Source organism: Limanda limanda, chromosome 13, assembly GCF_963576545.1.
Source record: "Limanda limanda chromosome 13, fLimLim1.1, whole genome shotgun sequence".
In the NCBI taxonomy this organism is placed as follows: Eukaryota; Metazoa; Chordata; class Actinopteri; order Pleuronectiformes; family Pleuronectidae; genus Limanda; species Limanda limanda.
Genome location: NC_083648.1, coordinates 21,950,883 through 21,970,840, shown reverse-complemented (window position 1 = coordinate 21,970,840; position 19,958 = coordinate 21,950,883). Strand labels below are relative to the sequence as shown.

The 19,958-nt window shown below is 38.0% G+C and overlaps 2 protein-coding genes across 2 annotated transcripts; both read left to right on the top strand.

The window, feature by feature from the left end:
• The first annotated feature begins 959 nt into the window (after positions 1 to 959).
• Positions 960 to 3,284, top strand: pkia (cAMP-dependent protein kinase inhibitor alpha). The gene is made up of 2 exons (XM_061083709.1): positions 960 to 1,122; positions 3,214 to 3,284. Exons 1-2 carry the CDS (start codon positions 960 to 962, stop codon positions 3,282 to 3,284), a joined length of 234 nt encoding a protein of 77 aa, XP_060939692.1.
• A 2,531-nt stretch (positions 3,285 to 5,815) lies between these two features.
• lyn (LYN proto-oncogene, Src family tyrosine kinase) lies at positions 5,816 to 19,705 on the top strand. Its single transcript, XM_061083911.1, has 13 exons — positions 5,816 to 5,958; positions 8,622 to 8,757; positions 9,091 to 9,133; positions 10,020 to 10,125; positions 10,648 to 10,746; positions 10,954 to 11,057; positions 11,175 to 11,324; positions 12,140 to 12,292; positions 14,520 to 14,702; positions 15,442 to 15,518; positions 16,519 to 16,672; positions 16,939 to 17,070; positions 18,598 to 19,705. The coding sequence occupies exons 2-13, from the start codon at positions 8,626 to 8,628 to the stop codon at positions 18,798 to 18,800; spliced, it is 1,536 nt and encodes a 511-aa protein (XP_060939894.1). The 5' UTR covers positions 5,816 to 5,958; positions 8,622 to 8,625; the 3' UTR covers positions 18,801 to 19,705.
• The last annotated feature ends 253 nt before the right edge of the window (positions 19,706 to 19,958 follow it).

The window sequence follows — 19,958 nt, the reverse complement described above, 5'->3', positions numbered from 1 at the left end:
TTTGTAAATGTTGATATTAATAAAGTTGAAGGGAAAAAACATCCACCAACAGAGGGGAAAGCAGATTTTACGAGATGACGGTGAAAGCATCATGAGGCTGGTGCTCTCCTCTCATCCTTTTGTGTCCGCTGTCCAATCAGCACTCAGACGCGGATTGCTGGCCGCTGATTGGCCGCGGAGGAGGAAGATGTGGCGGCCATGAGAGCGGATCGAGGACTTGTCCCAAGCTGCTGATGTGATTCTTGAGGGTTCGTTGTTGTGAACGCGCTGGCACCTTGTGTCATGTGAGGCGGCTGGACTCGTGCTCGCTGCTCGCTCCCGGTGATTACTGTTATTTCTATGTGTGTTGTACTGTGTTGATATATGTGTTGGATCGGGGGATGTGATGCGGGGCCCGTCGGTCTGGATGGTCGGTGAAGTCACTCCCTGGTAATGTAGCTCGGGGCTGGTGCACTGGTGGAGCTGGTCACTGAGGGTGAGTGGCTGCTGGAACCAGACACCACATACAATACAAGTCCCATTGTGTCATCGTGTCAACCTGTGTAGACAATTTGTCCCAGCTTCACGTGATACTTGACCTGTGGGCCTCATTATGGGCTGGCAGCCTGGGTTAGCATGACACACTTCATAGTGTAAAGATGTCCAAAAACAAATAGTGAAAAGCAGAGCCAATGGTTCTGTGCCTGTAAAGCACTGTGGGTTTAAAATGACATAAATCATTACATCAGGGTTTAAAATGTAGTCTCAGTACTCTGCCTTTTTGATACCTGATAATAAATATCTACATGTATGTAAAGTCATAGGATGGGTTTCTTTATCCAATTTTACTGGGAAATCACTGGATCCACAATGTTTGGACAATAACTTACACTTACATATTAGGGAAACGTGTACATGGGGTGTGTGCTGAGCTTGGTTTTTCTTCTCCCAGGTGTTGCTGTGTGAACGATGCCCGAGCGATGTCTGATGTTGAGGCCACGTATGCAGACTTCATTGCCTCTGGCAGGACGGGACGAAGGAACGCCATGCACGACATCCTGCAGAGTCCCACCGACCCCGAGGGACGAGAGCTGCCCCTCACCCTGTCCCTGTCCCAGATGCACATCAACGCAGGAGGGGGAGGTGAGTACTCTGAGATACTCCTGTGTTCACACATGGCAGGAGAACGGCTACAATAACTTAAACAATATAGGATTTGGTGTAGTGTCTTGTAATAAAGAAGTTCAGGTTATAGTATTGCTGCTTGGCTTAGTGAAATTTATTGAAGCTCTACAAGGACACCTCCATGATCGTCTTCATGTTTGTCTTTCAAAACATTTATTTTCTATTTGCACCTGAGCAGACACTGTGACCACAGGCTGTTTAATACACAATAGTTTCATCACCATACATTCGACCATAACTCTGCCCCATTATTGTTTCAATGCAAGTCATTTTATGTATTAAATACAAGCCAGGTTCCTGAGAATGATGCTGATTGTCCTTTACAAGGATTACAACACATGTCAGCTGATTATGAAATTTGTTCAAGATGAACAAATTTGGGCTCATGATTCGACCTATGATGAAAGTCATCCAGTGTACTGTCATTGACCTTCTCAAACTGTGTACTCAAGAATCAAGGTCTTTACTCTCCAACAACATGAGCCAAACTTTGCTTTAAGAGTTTTCCTGTTGCATCGCAAGTTTCCTTTGAGAAAGTTCCACATCTGCATTAAAGAGGTTGATGTTGTGAACTACAGGTCCAGTTTAAGTGCTTTAAAGATACCTTTCAATGTTACATTATTAGTCTGCTTGTTAGGTACTCCCACTTTTGACAGCCATTTTACTGTTTTTTTATAATGCATGGTGTGCAGGCATGAGTAAAGGTGTACTGTGGTTTAGGGTTGCTATATGTTCTGCTTTATTGTTTATATTCTAGGCCATGCTTCATACCTGAATGCATTCTAAACAAAGGGAGACCATCTTGCTGGGTTTTGGAACAAACTATGTGGGGAAAAAAATTTCAATATGCGGAAGCTGCACAGCATGACCTTTAAAAATGTTGATAGTTCTGTCTATCAGCGGCATAACTTAAAGGCTTAGTGCTAAAGAAATAATTAGAACTAACAATCTTCCAGTCGTTGGTTAAGTGTAAAGTCACTTGATTTTGGGGGGGGGACAAAATTACAAATCTGGTTGAGCGATTAAATTCTCAATGGCAGTGACCTTATTGTCAGATTTTCAACAAATCGTGAAATTAGTTGGCTTTTTGGTTGAAAGTCCAATCATCAGTCCACGAAGCTAAGGACAAATAAAGTATGTGGGTAGTTGACAAATAAGGGTGAAACAGTATTTTTTCAATAAAGTTCTAATGAGGATTCACACCACAGGACATTTTCATCCTTGTGAGTCATTGCTATACAAGACTGACCTTAGCTATTATGCTAACTGAAGAAAAACACAGTTTAACCTTAATATGTTTAATTAAATTAAAAAAAAAAAAAAATGTGAAAATTTTTTTTTACACTTTTTTTTAAACAAATTTTTAACTACAGCCGTCACACTACAGGACTCTCAAAAAATTACACATTCATTGTCTGACAGAAAGAGTGAAATTTATGAAATTAATCAGAGGTTAACAGTCACCTTTCAACATACACAGTACATTCCAACATCTGGGGGGCTTCCTGGTAGTGGGATAAACTAAGGGCCCCTATAGTTGTCCATGTAACTGCTGTTTCAAAAATCAGATTTTCCATGTCACGCCACAGGACATTATTTGTGTTACGAAAGTTATTTTGCTGTAAATACTAATATACTAGTTTTGTGCATATTAAAACCTAATATTAATAAAGTCATTATATACAATATAATGCCAAGGCAGTTATTACCTGCTCCAGATATTTCTGGTTTATTTTGTTAATATGTAAGTTTAATGCTTCACCTATGTTACGGTCACACCGCAGGACATTTTGTGTATTCAGCTTAAAATATAATCAAAACATAACAGATATTTCATACAAAATCATAAGTTTAAAACAAAGTACCATAATATGCATCACATCCATGTGTTGTTTAAGTGGTTAAATGCATCTAAATAAACATTCACACTTAATTACAGAAAAATCATGGGTCATGTCATCCACTCATGTATGTGAATACAGACAATAACACAGATAAGGTTTTTTTAGCTCAGTTCAAATGTTCTCCTTTTTCCTCATTGTCCTGCAGAAGGAGACGACCCAGAGGACATCCAGAGCTCCTCCTCAGCACATCGGGAGGCTGAGCAGAGGAACAGCTAACCCACATGTGTGATGCGTGTGGCTACGTATGTGTGATGAATCCGTTTGTCTAAAGTGGGCGGGTAGCCACAGGGTAGCACCACCACTGCTGAGGTGCCTACGAGCAGGGCACTGACAGACTCTCATGTCCCTGTGACTCTGATGTGCAGTAGAATAACAGACTGATTTCAGGGTGTTTTTTCAGAGTCGGTGTGAGATGAAAGACACATTTTGTAGCTCCTGTAAAGCTGATCTTCAGTCTTAGTTACTTAACACATGGTTCAGACGACTGGAAAGAAAGAAGATAGAAAGAGATCCTGTGTGAGTTTTGTAATAGTGTAAGCAATTTGTGAGACCACTGAGACGTGCTGATGTAATGGGTCACAGTGGAAGTAGCATGTTTGTAGAGCTTGTGAGGCTGATAGAGATTATATTGCCAGTTGATGGCTTGTGCTTCTTTTAAATTGACAACACTGAAGAGGGAATGGAAATTCTCCACTGTAGTAGAGCTGGAAAACAACATGAACAAAAAGACTAAGGTCTGGTTACTGAAAGGTGTAACTGTGTTTACTGGTTTTGTAGAAAGTGTTTGATGAACAATTTTTCGGATGTGTGCTGCATGTGACACTGGACTATTCTGTAGAAAGCAGAGTGTATCAGTTGGAAGGAAGGTGGTGTGATAACAACCACATACAGTTAGAAAAGGAGACATGTTCCAGTGGTTAACAGAGGAAGGATGATTACTGTATCTTTTAAAATTCTTTTGTACTCGTCTAATAACACTATTATAATCACAACCTTAAAGCTGAGAATTAGATGTGAAGACTAACACCACTCTCATATCAGTAAATTAAAAAATGTAGCAGGAGTCAGCAGAGGGGAAGTTTAGCTTAGCATACAGTCTGGGAAACAGCTAGCCTAGGTTTATCCTAAGCAAACACAATTAATCTGCACCTTTAACATGACAAAATTAGCATGTAGTATCAGTTTGTAAAATTTAAAATGATTGTTTAATCCATATAAAATGTTGTCATTGGTAATTTTTACTCATATCTTTTGAATTAATTACACAAATGAGATATAATAAGTTAAGCTTTAGAGCCTAAGAGGCACCTCTAGGCTACATTTGCTATATTTGAATGGGGTCAAGCTAGTGATCTTTCTGTTTAACTATGATCAAAGCTGTAAAGGTCTGGGTCTGCTGATTGTTTTATCTAAATTTGGTTAATGATTTTTTTTACATTTGATATTCATTTGAATGGATAACACAGGAACAGTTTTTTAAGGAACAGTAATTAGACCACAGATCAACTAAATGTGTTCAACTATTCACCATTAATGTACTTTCGCCTTGTTATACAGGAGCAATACTGTTGTTTTTCTTTTTTTTTGAAAACAAGTCCTGATATATGACAAAATTGTACATGAGCTAGCAAGCTACTTAGCTAAACTTAGCTGACAGGCTGTCTGTTCCTGCTATATAATCAGTACACACATGTTAGAGTGGTATTCATCTTCTCATCTCAAAGCAGTGAAAGTGAATCTCCTAAAATGTCAAACTATTCCTTAAATGTAGATATGCAATACTCAGTGGAGCTTCCAGTACGTGTAACATGTTTGTGTAAAGGTTTCTGCCTCTGACACGGAGGATGAGCAACATCCTGCAACTTCATGTTATAATAGATACATCCCTTAATCATCATCCCTTAATCATCAGCCATAACGACCATCATGCATGCATCTTACGAGTATTTTGTCATTTTTCGTCCCCAGTTTAACGGAGTGTAATCTTACTGAAAGGCTTCAGCTTGACTGAGTATCTTTCTTATTCATGCTGATAATATTAAAGTAAATATAGCTCCTTTTTATATAATACTCGTTTTGTCAGGTTTTCAAATTGTAAACTGCCATGTGACTGTATAGTAACTCACTCGCACTACATTAACTACACTGTCTAGACCCTGCTGTTCATTATTCAGCATGTAGACACATGGCAGATGCATGATTCTGCTATATGTGTAGGTGTTTGTCTGACTGTATATAACCATGTTTTCTACTTCTTGTGTTAATTAAAGTAAAATAAACAATGGATGAGAGTGAATTGGCCAAGTTTCTTGTGTTGTTGTACTTCAGCAGTTTGGCCAACTGGTGGCACTGTGGGGAAATGCATCAAATTTGTCACTAAAATCAATAATATACCCAAAGTGTGGTAAAATTATACTGTAACAATACATTTATCAATCATAACAATCATTGATTTGGATCAATTAAACATACATAAGTATAAACGGATAGGCCACTGCAGAATTCTTTAGCTGTCTTTTTTCATGACACTGTAAAACTTATATTCTTCAATATTACCAAACTTATTTTCATATACAAAGTCCTCAAACATCACGTGTCTGCCTGCAACTGAGTGTGTATGTGTCTGTGTGCTGCTGATTATGCAAATAATCATTAGACAATTGTACCAGGAAGTTTAAGCAAGAAAGAAAAATCCCCAACCATTTTTTCTAAGTTCCTCATTCTGTTAACGGAGGGTAACAGTCCATGTATAGCGGCTGACCCACTTGTCAAGCCAAACACCGGCAGTTTGTACTTTAGGAAACTCACACAAAGGAAATCTGGGGACTACAAGACTAAACATTGCAGTAACTGTTTCCTTGACCAAGGCGGGGGACACACGGGTAAAGCGGTAAGTACATATGAATGTGAGGTGTGAATGAATCCAGTCAGAAAAGTGCATTACACTCTGTTCATGCACACTCACACACAGACGAACAGAGTTTAGAAATTTGTTGAATGTGTCTGTGATGAGAATGGAGATGATAAGCTTACCTGTTCATTTTCTTGAAATTATGGTTATATTAAACTGTAAGTAAGTGTTTTTTTATGGTTTTGACCAAGATGCACAATATTATAGAGCTATTGTATTTATTAAAAAGGTTTTGAGTTGCTGTGTTATGTTTTTTAAGTCTCATTGTGAGTAGATATGGTTATTGAAGTGTAACTAGGAAGTTACCGCTGTTAAAATACAATGGCTAATAGGAATCTTAATATAATTCTCTCTGAGAATCTAGAAAATGAATAAATCAGCATTTTAACTCAATATTAGATGGGTTTTTAAGTGGCTTTGCTCCAAATGTGTTCAGATTCATCAGTTGCAGTACTTACATTAAATTCCACATTGGGTTATTTCCTCTCCAGGTCTTTGTCTCCTTCTAAACCTCCCCATTTTGGCTCAGCCAGAGGAAAGGAGAAAGTATGTTTTTTAGAGCATTGGAAATTGTGAGTCTCTGTGTGCGTGCGTCTGTGTGTGTGTGCGTGTGTGCGCAAGCTCCTAATCTCCTCAGACCCCTGGTTTCCGGTTGTTTGCTGACTGTCAAGTTAAAAATATAACAGAGGCACTGAACCTGCAAAACACATGTCAACCTCGTCATAAACCATAAAGCTGTTGTAACGTTTTGACACTGTTTACAACAAAAAGTAATGGCTCACAATCGAATGTCAAGTTGTGTCTTGTTTTTTTGTGTGGATTTATTTGCGGAAACCTCCAGGCTATTAATTATCCTGGAGGTTAGTGTTTTGGGGTTTGCCCCTTCTCTGTCTGCCTTTGCCCTGATGGTGTTTCCATTTGGTTTTCCCCCTAACTCTTCAAATAACCAAAGTCATATCAAGGTCAGTATGACTCAGTTGGGCAGCTTGACACTGCACCAGACGCACCATCTTTGAGGACAAATACATATTGTTTTGCATACTTTCACTCAAAACTGTATGATGAACTCAGTTTCCTACTAACAAGGGAGGTTATGATGCTTTTTGAGTCCTTAAAGCCACAGTTTTAATTAATGATCCTAAAAGTATTTCATGTCTATAAGAGTGCCAGGGTCTGTCACCATGTTTAATTTTAAAATATCTCACAGTCATCCATGTTCCCCTTTTTCTTTGAATGCTCCTATAGTGTCACAATTTCCTGAAAATCCACTGAATATATTTCTTTGAAATTTTGTGCAAACATTCATATCCTCTTGGAGATGAATCCCAATGACTTTGGTGACCCGCTGACCTCTACCACCAGCATTAGGGTATCATTTGTGCTTTTAAGTGTAATATCATGACAACTTTTTTTTCTACTAGCTGGTGCAATCATCCTGTGCCACTGCACTTTATAGCATCTCTATACAAACCACTGCAGTGAAAAGTGTATATTCTTTTACATACCCAGCATATTTATTTCATATTTCATTTTTATTCCATTGCCTTTTTTGTATTTATATTCTCATTTCTACCTCATTCTGACCTGCCTGCTGCATAACAACAGAATTTTCCTGGAATGTGGATCAATAAAGTTGTATCTTATCTTAAGGTGAAAAGTGTGAGGGACCATTGTTTCCAGAAATGTGTTCCCCTATTCTGTATTACCATTTCAATAAGTTCTTTAAATAATGTAATGTAAAAATAATAATCCTTTGTGCTGCTGAACACAGAAACAATACTAGGGATGTTACAACCCTGGTCATGGGTTTTGACTAAATGCAACTCAGGAGTCCCAGTTAAGATCTACCTCAATGTATAGGCCTGATCTTCAACTTTTTTGTCACATAACTAGATATGTTCTTACACAGGTCTTAATCTTTTGTATTGTTCATTTACATGGGAGTATTTCGTGTTGGTGCAAGTCATTGAGGTAGTGGAATTAAGTCTCATAACACAAGACATGTTTACATGGACTCCAACATTCTCCATTAAAAACATAGTCTGAAGACAGTACCATGTGAACAGCATTTTCTCATGATCCTAACTCGAATAAGCTCATACTCGGAATTTAGAGGTGATGTATTCCAAACCAAGTAGCATTATATTCTCAATCCCATTAAAACGTCCTATTACATATTACCTTATGGCAGTTACTAAATGCTTGACGACACATGCCCTTGGTTACACATCCTTTGTTCGAATGTAAAACATGTGGGACATAGTGGGACATAATGTTGACAATATTTATAATCAGACATATGTTGGTAGCAACTCATGTAAACATCATAATTGAAATAATGTCTTGTTCAGAATAAGGTAAATATACAGGATATTGCTGTCCCAGTCTACATTGAAATTGACTGAGAACTGACAATTTGTGTGTGTATGTGAACTTCCTCGACTCTTTTGATCACATTGTGACAAGTGATAAAAACAGAACAACTCAAATGTCACTGGTTTGGTTCTGTGTTATTTTTACATTAAAAAAAAAACGAGGAGCCACAGGTGTTCGATACGACATTTTAAGTAATGTTTGTTTTAGCAGCTGTAAATGTGCAACATTCCATTTTATGCTTCCCTTTTTCTGACTTCCTCGTGCAGCAGGATGGGCTGCATGCAATCCACCCTTGGCGAAGCTCTGAACGGCAGTGTGCCAGAGAAGAGCAGACAGCCGACTGATCAAACAGACCAAAAGCACTATGTCAGAGACCCCACCTCCAACACAAAACCAAAAAAGGTAAGTGGTCAGACAGCTGGGCTTGGGAAACACTAGAATTACAGTAAAAGAAGATTACACAATGTGATCTGCTTTCATTGAAACAAAGTGTTATGATGCTGTTCTCGAAACGAATTTATATGGCATAGGTGTTTTGCTTTTTGACTATAAAGTAAAAACCAAATGAAGAAATGAATGTTGTAAAAGGGAAGTATTTCAGGCCTTTTTAAAGTTCCGATTCACAGATGAACCGTGATTGGGAAAAACAATGACTTAGACATTAACAAATGTACAGAACTTCTCTTTTTCACATGATGACATTTGTTTCTCAAAACTCTTTGTCTGCTTTTGCAGAGTGACTCCCTGCTACCTGGTCAGGTATTCCAACAGTTGGAAGGTATGTCTCCTTCATTCTCTCGTTTTGTTTCACTTACTTACTGATGAAAGTACAAACAACTTAGTATGAGAGCTAAATGAGGGTTTGTTCCAGAATTAATGTTCCTTGTTAATACAGGCTAAATTAAATATTTCTACAAAGCCTGAATCCCAATAAAGGGCTCTATATTTATAGTATACACAAACGCCAATATGTACAGTTGTTGACGTGTTAATAAGAACTTTATTTATACAGCATTTTGAAACAAGTTGAAAAAGTATATAGATAAAAACAGTGTATTAAGTACCATTACTTATTGTAAAATGAAATAATTGAAATAAGATGAGAGCAAAAACAAATAAGCAAGATTAGAAATAAAGACAGTGTGATAGCAGTAACAGAAATATATATTAATATGAGCTTGGAAGCTTTGAGAATTTATTTGAAACACACCGTTGAATCTGAAGTCAGCTCATCGAGTGCAGACGCTCGGTGCCTTATCGATTAATATAAACATGTCTGCTCTTGGTTCTAGCTCTACCCAATAGCCCTTGAGTTCAATGCCACCACAATGTAATTTTCTTCAACACATCTACTTAGAGCTAAGCTACATCTTCCAGGCTAGCTTAACACAAACTGGTTCTAGCATGTTAGCCAATGCTGAGAGTTTGAAGTTTAATTATGTAAGGCCACATTATATGGAGCCTCAAATGAAAACATTGTAAAATTAAAACTACAAAGAAGCATCTGTTTTTTGACTTACAGTACCGTTAATTGACATTACTGTTCAGTATGAGTGCTCGTAGTTATACAATATTGCATTCTGTGCATAATGAAGTTATGGACCTATTCATTTTTGCTGTACTACACTTAACATGTCAATATATTTTTCTGTTTCATCTCTCAGAGCAAACCACGGTTGGCAAAATAGTGGTCGGTATTTACCCTTACAAAGCCGTGCACCCAGATGACTTAGCGTTCAAGAAAGGAGAGAAGTTGAAAGTCTTAGAGGAGTGAGTGTCTGATGTTGATATTGGAGTGATTCAACTCCCAGAAATGTTATCCATCATTTATGTACTGCAACATGTGAGGTGAAAACCAAAGATGAAAGCTTACACCAGCTATGAAATGAGCTCTGATAAAACTGCATACCACGAGCAGACTGTCAGAGTCAGGTACAGTTCACACTTGCCCATTCAACCCGACAGACGCAGTAGTTGAGTCATCATTACAGACTGTTGCATCACTTCAGGAACATGATTTAAATTCTGAGTGAGATCCAAATGTTTTAAAAGAAAGGCTGAATTTGAAGAGGTATTCAGTGAATGATGCATAAGACATTTAGATATTTGAATTTGGTACATCTATCAAACACAATATTCCACTTGCTGTAGGCATCAGTTGAGTGTTGATGCTGAAAATAGAGAATATGTTCTTTAATTAGATTTTTGTACTAAAGTGAAAATTCAACTTCAACAATGATTATCAAAGGAAAAACAATAATTGTGCTCCAATTAATTGGTCGTTTATTGCAGATGTGGTGAGTGGTGGAAAGCTAAGTCACTGATAACCGGCAAAGAGGGATTCATCCCGTCCAATTACATCGCTAAAGCCGACACCATGGAAGCAGAAGAGTGAGTAGCTACAACCCTAACACCTTTCGTTTGTTTTCTGAAAAAACTTTTACAAATAATTTTGATCCAAGCTAAAGGCCGCTTAATTTGACATTGTATGAAAGGTTTTATGCCTTATTAACTTTGGTGTGATTTGTAAAAATATATAAAAAGTCAATATAATTATTAGGAATATGTCAGTTTTAGTGTATTTCCTGTTCATTGCAGGTGGTTTTTCAAGGACATCGCAAGAAGGGATGCGGAGAGGCAGCTGCTGGCTCCAGCAAACAAACCGGGCTCTTATCTTATCAGGGAGAGCGAAACATCAAAGGGTAAGGAAAACACAACAGCACATTAACAATAATCTCCACGTTCACATTGTGGATTTCATATATCGTGCTCCTGCTTCATTTAAACCACTTGAAATGACTAAACTGGTTTTTCCACAGGGAGTTATTCATTGTCCATCAGAGACATCGACCTTCAGAGGACAGAGTCAGTCAAACACTATAAGATAAGAACGCTGGATATGGGTGGATACTACATCTCTCCAAAAATCACATTCCTTGACATCGGCAGCTTGACCAAACACTACCACAGTGAGTATGACTCTGGAATATAAGAACTAAAAGAACTCCAACGGTAGCCTAAGGAGTAAAATACTTTACTTGTTCATCACTGCAGCAAGTAGAGAAGTTAAGCTATCAAAGGAAAAAAACTCAGAAAAAACTCGATTAGAAAAAAAGAGAGCGCATACCTCTCTGAGTGAGGCCTAAAGATCCCCTTATCAAACCACATTAAAAAAGCAAAATTGTTTTTGCATCTGCACTAAATTTCACACACACATAAGTCCTATAAACTTGCCTGGTTTTTTAAAGCAACATCCATGAGAAAATGTTGAAAAACTATCTCTCAATGGTAAAGACAACGATCCAAACAGTAACATACAAAGGACAGGTTGTGCTTTGGCTGGCTGCTAACCCTACTTCCAGGCTTTATGCAAAGCTATAGGAAAAACACCTCAGAGCTCATCACACACTATGTCATTCAAAACATTGTGATCCTCTAATTAAAGGTTACTTGAATAGATGTGCTGTGTTATTGATTACCCTAAAGAAGATATACACAGTAGGACTGTGTGTGTGTGTTCCTTTATTGATATCTTTGTGAGGACCATTTTCAGCACAGACCCTATCAAGTGAGGACATTTTGGGAATGTGGGTACATTTTGACAGGTAGTCACTTATTCAATGGGCTGTTTGAGGTTTAAGACTTGGTTTTACGGGTTAGAATTAGGTTTAGGATTGGGCATTTAGTTTGGAGGGTTAAGGTTAGAGTAAGGGAATTTGTTATATCAATGAGTGTCCTTACTAAGATAGAAGTACAAACGTGCGTTTGTGTGTGTACCTTCCAGCCAAACCGGATGGCCTGTGTCGTAAACTTGAACGCCCATGTGTAAAACCCAAAGCCCAGACACCATGGGATAAAGACGCCTGGGAGATCTCCAAAGATTCCATTAAGATGTTGAGGAAACTGGGAGCAGGGCAGTTTGGGGAAGTCTGGATGGGTGAGTACAGACCAAAACATTTATTTAAACATTGAGGTTGACCAGCCACTGCTTCTAATGTCCAGGAGTAAATAGAGGTTGAAGTTGGAAAAGGAGGACTCTATATTTACGTAATCCCCTTTGGGATATACAATACCTTGCAGAGGTGGAGGGGCTCGTCTGTGCTGGTGGAAGTTTAGACTCCAGTACGTCCAACAAAGCTGGAGTGGTCTCAGTTAGGGAAACTGAGAAAAGACAGTTTAAAGGTAGATTAGAGGGGAGATAGCATAGACTGAATATAGAGATGGACGATGCTTCCTCCCACTGTCCAGAAATGAAACCAAAACATCTGGATATGAGCACGGCCATAGAGCACACAGCCTTAGTCTGCACAGTAGTGATCAACGGATGGAGCCATGGTAGCAAGGTCACGTCAATAAACCCGATGGACTAATCACAAATCAATCCCAGCTGTCAATCCTCACATTTTACCCGGATTTGATAGCAAACTAATAAACACCAGTGTGATAATAACTACCTGAAAAGACCAAAAGCATCTTTGAAAAAATGTATATTTGATGTGTACTAGTTATTTGGCCAATGTCCCATCCACTAACGTAGATGAGATGGGACTTTAACCAGCCACCATGGGGCAATCAAGACAATTTTAGCTTCACTCTTGGTGGCTGTCATGTCGTCAGTCTTTACATGTAAGACAACATCTTGCAAAAAAATGATCTTCTGCTTTGAAAACAAATTAAATTTGCCTAGTGCAACCACAATGGTGACGTGGGTAGCTGCACTATAAATCATACTGTAATTTTAAGGTAGGAGAAATATGGGGCAAAGTTCTATTTCAAAGACAGTAAAAAAGTCCTCCTTATTTCAAATTAGATGTTTAACAATTTCTCTGTGAGTCGTAATAAAGAAATGTCAAGGTAGCACAGTCCCAGGTACCAGATTTATTCGGAAAATCACAAGAACTGTGGATCACTGTTTTATTCTTGATAGTGATATTGTTCATTACATAATACACAGAGAAAGACTACTAGAGAAAAACTGAGACTCGTGGTTATAAACTTCTTTTCAAAATTGTAATACGTGAGAACATAAGAGATGTGAATTCGTTGTGGTGCACAGTATTTTTGGATGATTTGCATTCGTGGTCGGCAGGAAAATAAACACGGGCGCTGTTAGTTTCACAGACTCTGGTTTGCCAGCTGTCAGTAGTTGGAGGAAGGGGAAGTTGGGGCCATCAGGTTTGGTCAAAGTAAGAGTCCAGGTTTCTATCAAAACAGTTTCATGAATAGTGCCACCATCAGCCCAAACTCACTCAGCCTTCTTTTCCCTTTTGACTCCTCATCCTTCTTGTCATCTCTAATAGTGTCGAGTCTTCTGTGATGATTACCAGGATTATATGCAGTGACCGTAGTGACTGTAGTATTTCACTGGATATCTAGAAATACCGTATCTGGTATTCTTTTCAGGGCTTCTTTAAATTTGCAATATACTGAGTTGATCCAGAATTCGCTCTGTAAGCAAGATGTAAGCAAGATTTGATTCTGGCAGCCGTAGGTAACCACAGACTGAGGCAGGCATCACAAACAACCTTCAAATTCAACACGGTCAGATAAGGATCACTGACACCCAGGTTTCTCACAAACTTGGTGGGAGATAAAGAGTTTATTTTTATCACACAGGAAATATTGACCGGCAAACTGAGAGATTAGTTGAGATGGCGTTCCTTCATACGCGTGAATATGTCTGAGAGACAAATAGATTTGCGTCATTAACAGGACAGTGGTTTAGAACTGCAATGTGAGAAATGTGAGATCCATTTTTTTTGGAACTTGACCAGTTTTTGGGCGTACAAGTCAGGACACCTCAGCCTCTACTGCATGACTTTATGGATGGGCAATACTAAAGTGATGTTGAGTTGCTAAAACTTATAAGAAAAAACAATGAATTTACTGTGAAAAGATCGAATAACGATTGTGGTGTATATTTAATAGTTCAATCTTGCATCAGAGTATTGATCACACATGTAATGATATTTAAAAAACGGTTTGACAGATTAACATTGTAGTAATGGCTGTTTGCATTGTCAGAGCTATAGTTTGTTTCAAATTCAATAGACAATGCATTTCACTAGGACCATGCAGCATGTGAAACAGATGATTTCATCAAAAAATGGAAACAACCACTACTCTCTGTTTCCCATTTCACCCCCTCTCTGTCTGCACATCAGCTTACTACAACAACTCAACCAAAGTGGCGGTGAAGACTCTGAAGACCGGCACGATGACGGCTGAAGCCTTCATAGACGAAGCCAACGTCATGAAGACACTGCAGCACGACAGGCTGGTGCGTCTCTACGCTGTCGTCACCAAGACACCCCCCATCTACATCATAACCGAATATATGGAAAATGGTAAATGAGCTTAATGTTTGACACATGTAGCTGACATTCTTATCTGGTGAACGACTTACAACGAACGCAGCCGGAATAAATTTATATGATTTGTCTTTCGTAGTAGGCATCTTTTAAAAGTGCAAATGTCAGCAGATTAGTGTTGGGATATACAGTATTCCTGTCACCACACAACTTCCATCCTTTGATTTTAGGCCCACTTTCATTTCCCCTTCTGTGCCCTCTTGGCTCTGTTTCTCAGAGGCATAGTATCGCCTGTTATACAGATGACATGCCGTTTTAACTACCAGTGACACCTGACAGCACCTGTTCATTGAAAATTCTTCTTAACTGCTCAGAGGCTCAGATGACTCGTGCATAAGTAAGAGGAGAGAGTGAAAGGGCATTGGGAGCGAGACAGATTTTTCCACAGGAATGGTTATATGCTAACGAAAGGCTAATCCTGTTTTTTGGAGCAATTTTTTATTAAACAAGTGGACCTGTTGCATCTCGAACAAGATAATGTAAAGCCTTGCTATCGAGGGATGACCTGAAAATGTGTCGTCAGATAACGCTCACCTCCACTACTATTTCAGAACAGATCAACTAAGGCTGCTATCTCACAATATGTTACACCCACAACCATTTTCACAGCAGCGCTCCAAATGCTGACCGCCAAAGCACTGCAAGGGTTAACATACACTGCACCTCACACCTGTGCATGTCACTGATATTGTTTCCTATCCTGTCTTGTCTTCAGGCAGCCTACTAGACTTCTTAAAGAGCAATGAAGGGTGCAGACTGCAACTGCCCAAACTCATCGACTTCTCAGCGCAGGTGATTTTCACTCAGACCACAATGTGTTGCTTATTTTCTCACAGCTCAGTTGCGTCATGGTTACAAAACATTTGTATCGTCACTGTTTCCATGAATGAGGAACCATAGGCAAAAGTTAAAATCTGAATCTTCACTGTTTCAACACACTTGAGGCCTACCACAGACAAAGCACATCCAAACATGTGAAATGTGTCGATACCACTTAAGCATAAAATGTTACATATTTACTCAGACATGAATAGATCCTTTTTTTCAAGATGATTACTGCATCACTTTGTCAAATCTTAAATAACATAATTATTTCCAGTGAATGTATCATAGAAAATGATTAGGAAATTATTTAGAAGTTAAAGACAGAAAAACTCTGTACAGATGTCATTTTCTAAATATAACTTACAGTTAAATGAATCATAGATGAATTGTGAGGTACTAAAAAGAAAACACTGACTGGATTGAAAAATAAAAATAAATTATACTTTGGAGTCATTTTAGTAAGTGTTAAGTGTTGGTAAGTGAAAAGCAAAGCTTTGAATTGTCAAGAAGTAGTTGTGTTGGGTTTGTACTTCAGCTGGAACTACCAATTATTTTCATTGCCAATTGACTATTGGTTTTATCAAATGATAAATCATTACGTCAATAGTGTATACTGTAAATCCATGTATTATATTAAAATAAAATAAAAAAATGGCAACTGTCTAATTCACAAGTGATTTTTCTTCTGATAAATTGTCAAAACCCAATATGTTCAGTTACCATAACAGCACGTGAGGTGGTGTAACCAGTTCATGAGTTTACATTTTAAGCTTGTTTGTATCACCCTCTGACTGATATAATATCTCTATAACACCTTAATGATTTTGTGTATAATATCATTGAGACACTTTTTCCTAAAGAAGTTAGTAATATCTGAAGTATTGTGTACTATGTATTCATTGTATTCATTTCTCTTTACTGTTTTATCTACCGTCTTACTTTTGGTTTTCATGTTTGTTTGTTTCAGATAGCAGAGGGCATGGCATACATAGAAAAGAAGAATTACATCCACAGGGACCTGAGAGCAGCGAATGTCCTGGTCTCAGAGAGTCTGCTCTGTAAAATCGCTGACTTTGGACTGGCAAGAATCATAGAGGATGACGAGTACACTGCGCGAGAGGGTAAAGTTTGTAATAGTGTATTTTTACATTCAAGAATTTAGTTTTTCTGCTTGTGACACATTAGAAATCAAAAAGCCCCTCCAGGCAGCTGGAGGCAGGATAGTGTACTCAGGCTATTTGAAAATACCCTGTTTTCGCATGACAAGCCAGACACTATTTGTTGCATTGACCGGTTGATCATCTGCTCCCATACCACATTGAATAGTCCCCCTGATGGTAAAACGAATGAATGATAAATGAAGTGTGTGTATGTGTCTTGACCACAGGAGCTAAATTCCCCATTAAGTGGACGGCACCAGAGGCCTTCAACTACGGCTCTTTCACCATCAAGTCCGACATGTGGTCCTTCGGAGTTTTGCTCTACGAGATCGTCACCTACGGGAAGATTCCTTACCCAGGTAAACAGGCTCCTTTTAGATATTACCACTATACCCACATCTCATTGTATTGAATATCGATGTCGCCCTGTGTTTCCTGTATCCCAGATTTTTTTTTTTAAACGTTGAGCTTCCCACTCAATAGTTTATTTTACCTCTTTTAATCTAGTTACCTTGTTTGTTCTACTCTTTTTATTCATTTATTTATTATTATTATTATTATATTATTATTTTATTTATTCATTCTGATTCTACAATGATCTCTTTTAATTCTGTGTCAGTGTTGTTCTTGATGTCCCTGTGCAGCACCTTGAATCTACCTCTGTGTATGAACTGGGCTTCATAAATAAAACTGCCATGCCCATGATAATATCATTAATTTGCAGTAAATCACACTATAAGGTTCACTGTTAGTTGTTCTCGAAGCTTTGTTCAAATAGGTAATATTGTGATTAAAATAAAAGTAAGAGAAGAGAGCGTATAACCTGTTATACTGCTTGTCACCAGCAGTAAAGTACATTTTAGACAAAACACATTGAGGTTTATGAATGGACAGGACAAAAGGTTAATCATTCTTTTCAGGATATTTAGTATTTTAGTCAAATTCCAGGTTGTTTACATGAAAGTAAACATACTTTTAAAATCTGTGAGAGATGGAAACACACTGACGTAGCAAACATATAACTCATGTGAATGGTCAGCTGTTTCCATCTTCTTCTTCTACACAGGAGGAGGCTGTTTATCTTCTCTCGACAGAACAGTTAAATGTGGCACTCAGCTGACATTAAGCATAATTTAAATTCTGCTTACTGAAAAAATGTAAACTGTAAATCTGTCCCAAGCTCTTTTCTATACAGTCTAAGGTCCTAAGGCGACTGGTTTTGTCTTTTTTTCTTCTCTTCAACATATTTTGGAGGTTATTATGTTCTGGTTCGACGTCCTCTTCTTCTACTGTTTATTACTGTTGCGTATATCGCCACCTGCTGACGACACTACGTACCCTACTTTATTGGCCCCAAAGGTTTTTCTCTTTCTTTCCTGCTTTCTGTCTTTCTGTCTGTCTGTCTTTCTGTCTTTCTTTCTTTCTTTCTTTCTTTCTTTCTTTCTTTCTTTCTTTCTTTCTTTCTTTCTTTCTTCTTCTTATCTATTTTAGTATATATTTATGAAATAGACTAAACTAAACAAAAACTGAACTGAAGCAGCTAAATGTAAAAATACACATTTATATGTTTGCTGATATGTTAATCTTTTGTTTTATTTAGAATCTAAACTTTGACTTAAAGTTTTAGAACCTTTACAGTTAAGGCTCCCAAAATATATAACAATAACTTAAACATGATATGTCATATTATGAGTAATTTACTCCTCTCTACTGGTGAGCTTGAATTTCCGTTCTTCATGGGAAAAACTTGATTTGCATAGATTGTACTGCCTCTGTGAGCAGTGCTGCCATGGAGATAAACGCGAGAAGAAAATAAACTTTTCTGTTCCTACAGCTTCACTTGTTACATAATCCTCCTCACACATCCATGCTTGTGCTGTTTTCAGGTATGACTAAAGGGGAGGTGATGTCCTCAGTGCAGCGTGGCTACAGGATGGCGCAGCCTGACAACTGTCCTGCTGAGCTCTACGAAGTCATGATGTGCTGCTGGAAAAAACTGCCTGAAGACAGACCCACCTTCGATTACCTGCAGAGCGTCCTGGGAGACTTCTACACTGCCACAGAGGGACAGTACCAACAACAACTATAGAGAGAGAGAGACGGACACTTCCATGAAGACTTTGACAAATAACTTCTCTCCACTTCTACTACTTCAAATATGTGTTTTTATTCAGAGATATTTTTTATACAAAAATTACACATTCTATCCTTATTATGTTTGCAGTTGAGGACATCCAGCAGGTACCAGTATATATGCACTGTGGCCACTTACCTTCTCTGTGTAGAAATACATTTTTTCCATTGCTGTTGACTATCACCCCGAATAATTATCTGCGATACATTGAGGATTAATATTGAACAAAATTGATTTTAAAAACAGCTATGCCTTATGTAAAATATACCCTTGTGCCCAATCCAGGCATGTAAATATTTGGGCCGAACAGGCTGTTAGCTCTCCATATATTTTCTAAATATGTGTTTGTGTACAGAGGATCTGAACAAACAGCTGACTTCATGCAAAGAGTTTGCAAATATACAAGAGCTGGAAGCTGCTCAAACACTGGGACACTCCTCTTATGTACAAAAAATATTGTTAATGCTTTTTTAATTCTGCTGCTTGCTGTTTCCCTTCATATTGAAGCGCTGTAGCCTCTGCTTATTTTGTATGTTTCAGGAGATACATGTAAAATCTGTTTGTCTTTATTATTTCATCTATATCATTTGAAACATGGTCTTTATATTATGTGATCTTTTTGACGTAAGTGGGTTTGACACAGGGAGGCTCTTGGTGTTCTCTTGGTGAGTAAAAGAAAAAGTAACTTTAGTTTAACTGTAGCACATAATCACATGGGTTGCCTTATACAGTACAGTGTCAGTGGAATGATTGAGCTGTTGGTTTGTCACGTAAAGATAATTTGAGCTGTATACTTTTAGCTATGTGAATGAGAATGTGTAAAGACTAAAGAAATATGCAATAAATTACTCTGTGTTGGGTGCCTTTGTATGTTAAGCTCATGTTTAAGAGGTTTAGCTGTGACTGTTACTTTAAAACAGCTATCCTGACCTGAACAACCTCTATTGATTTATCTTTAAATCAAATTGATCCTATATGAGGACATTTCATTTGCCAAATTGTATTGGACTTGAAACAACTTTAATGAGTGTAAAATAATCTTTTTTTTCATGGTATGAAGAAATACATCCTAAGTTAGAAGAAGTTAATAACTTATTAATTCAATGAAAATAT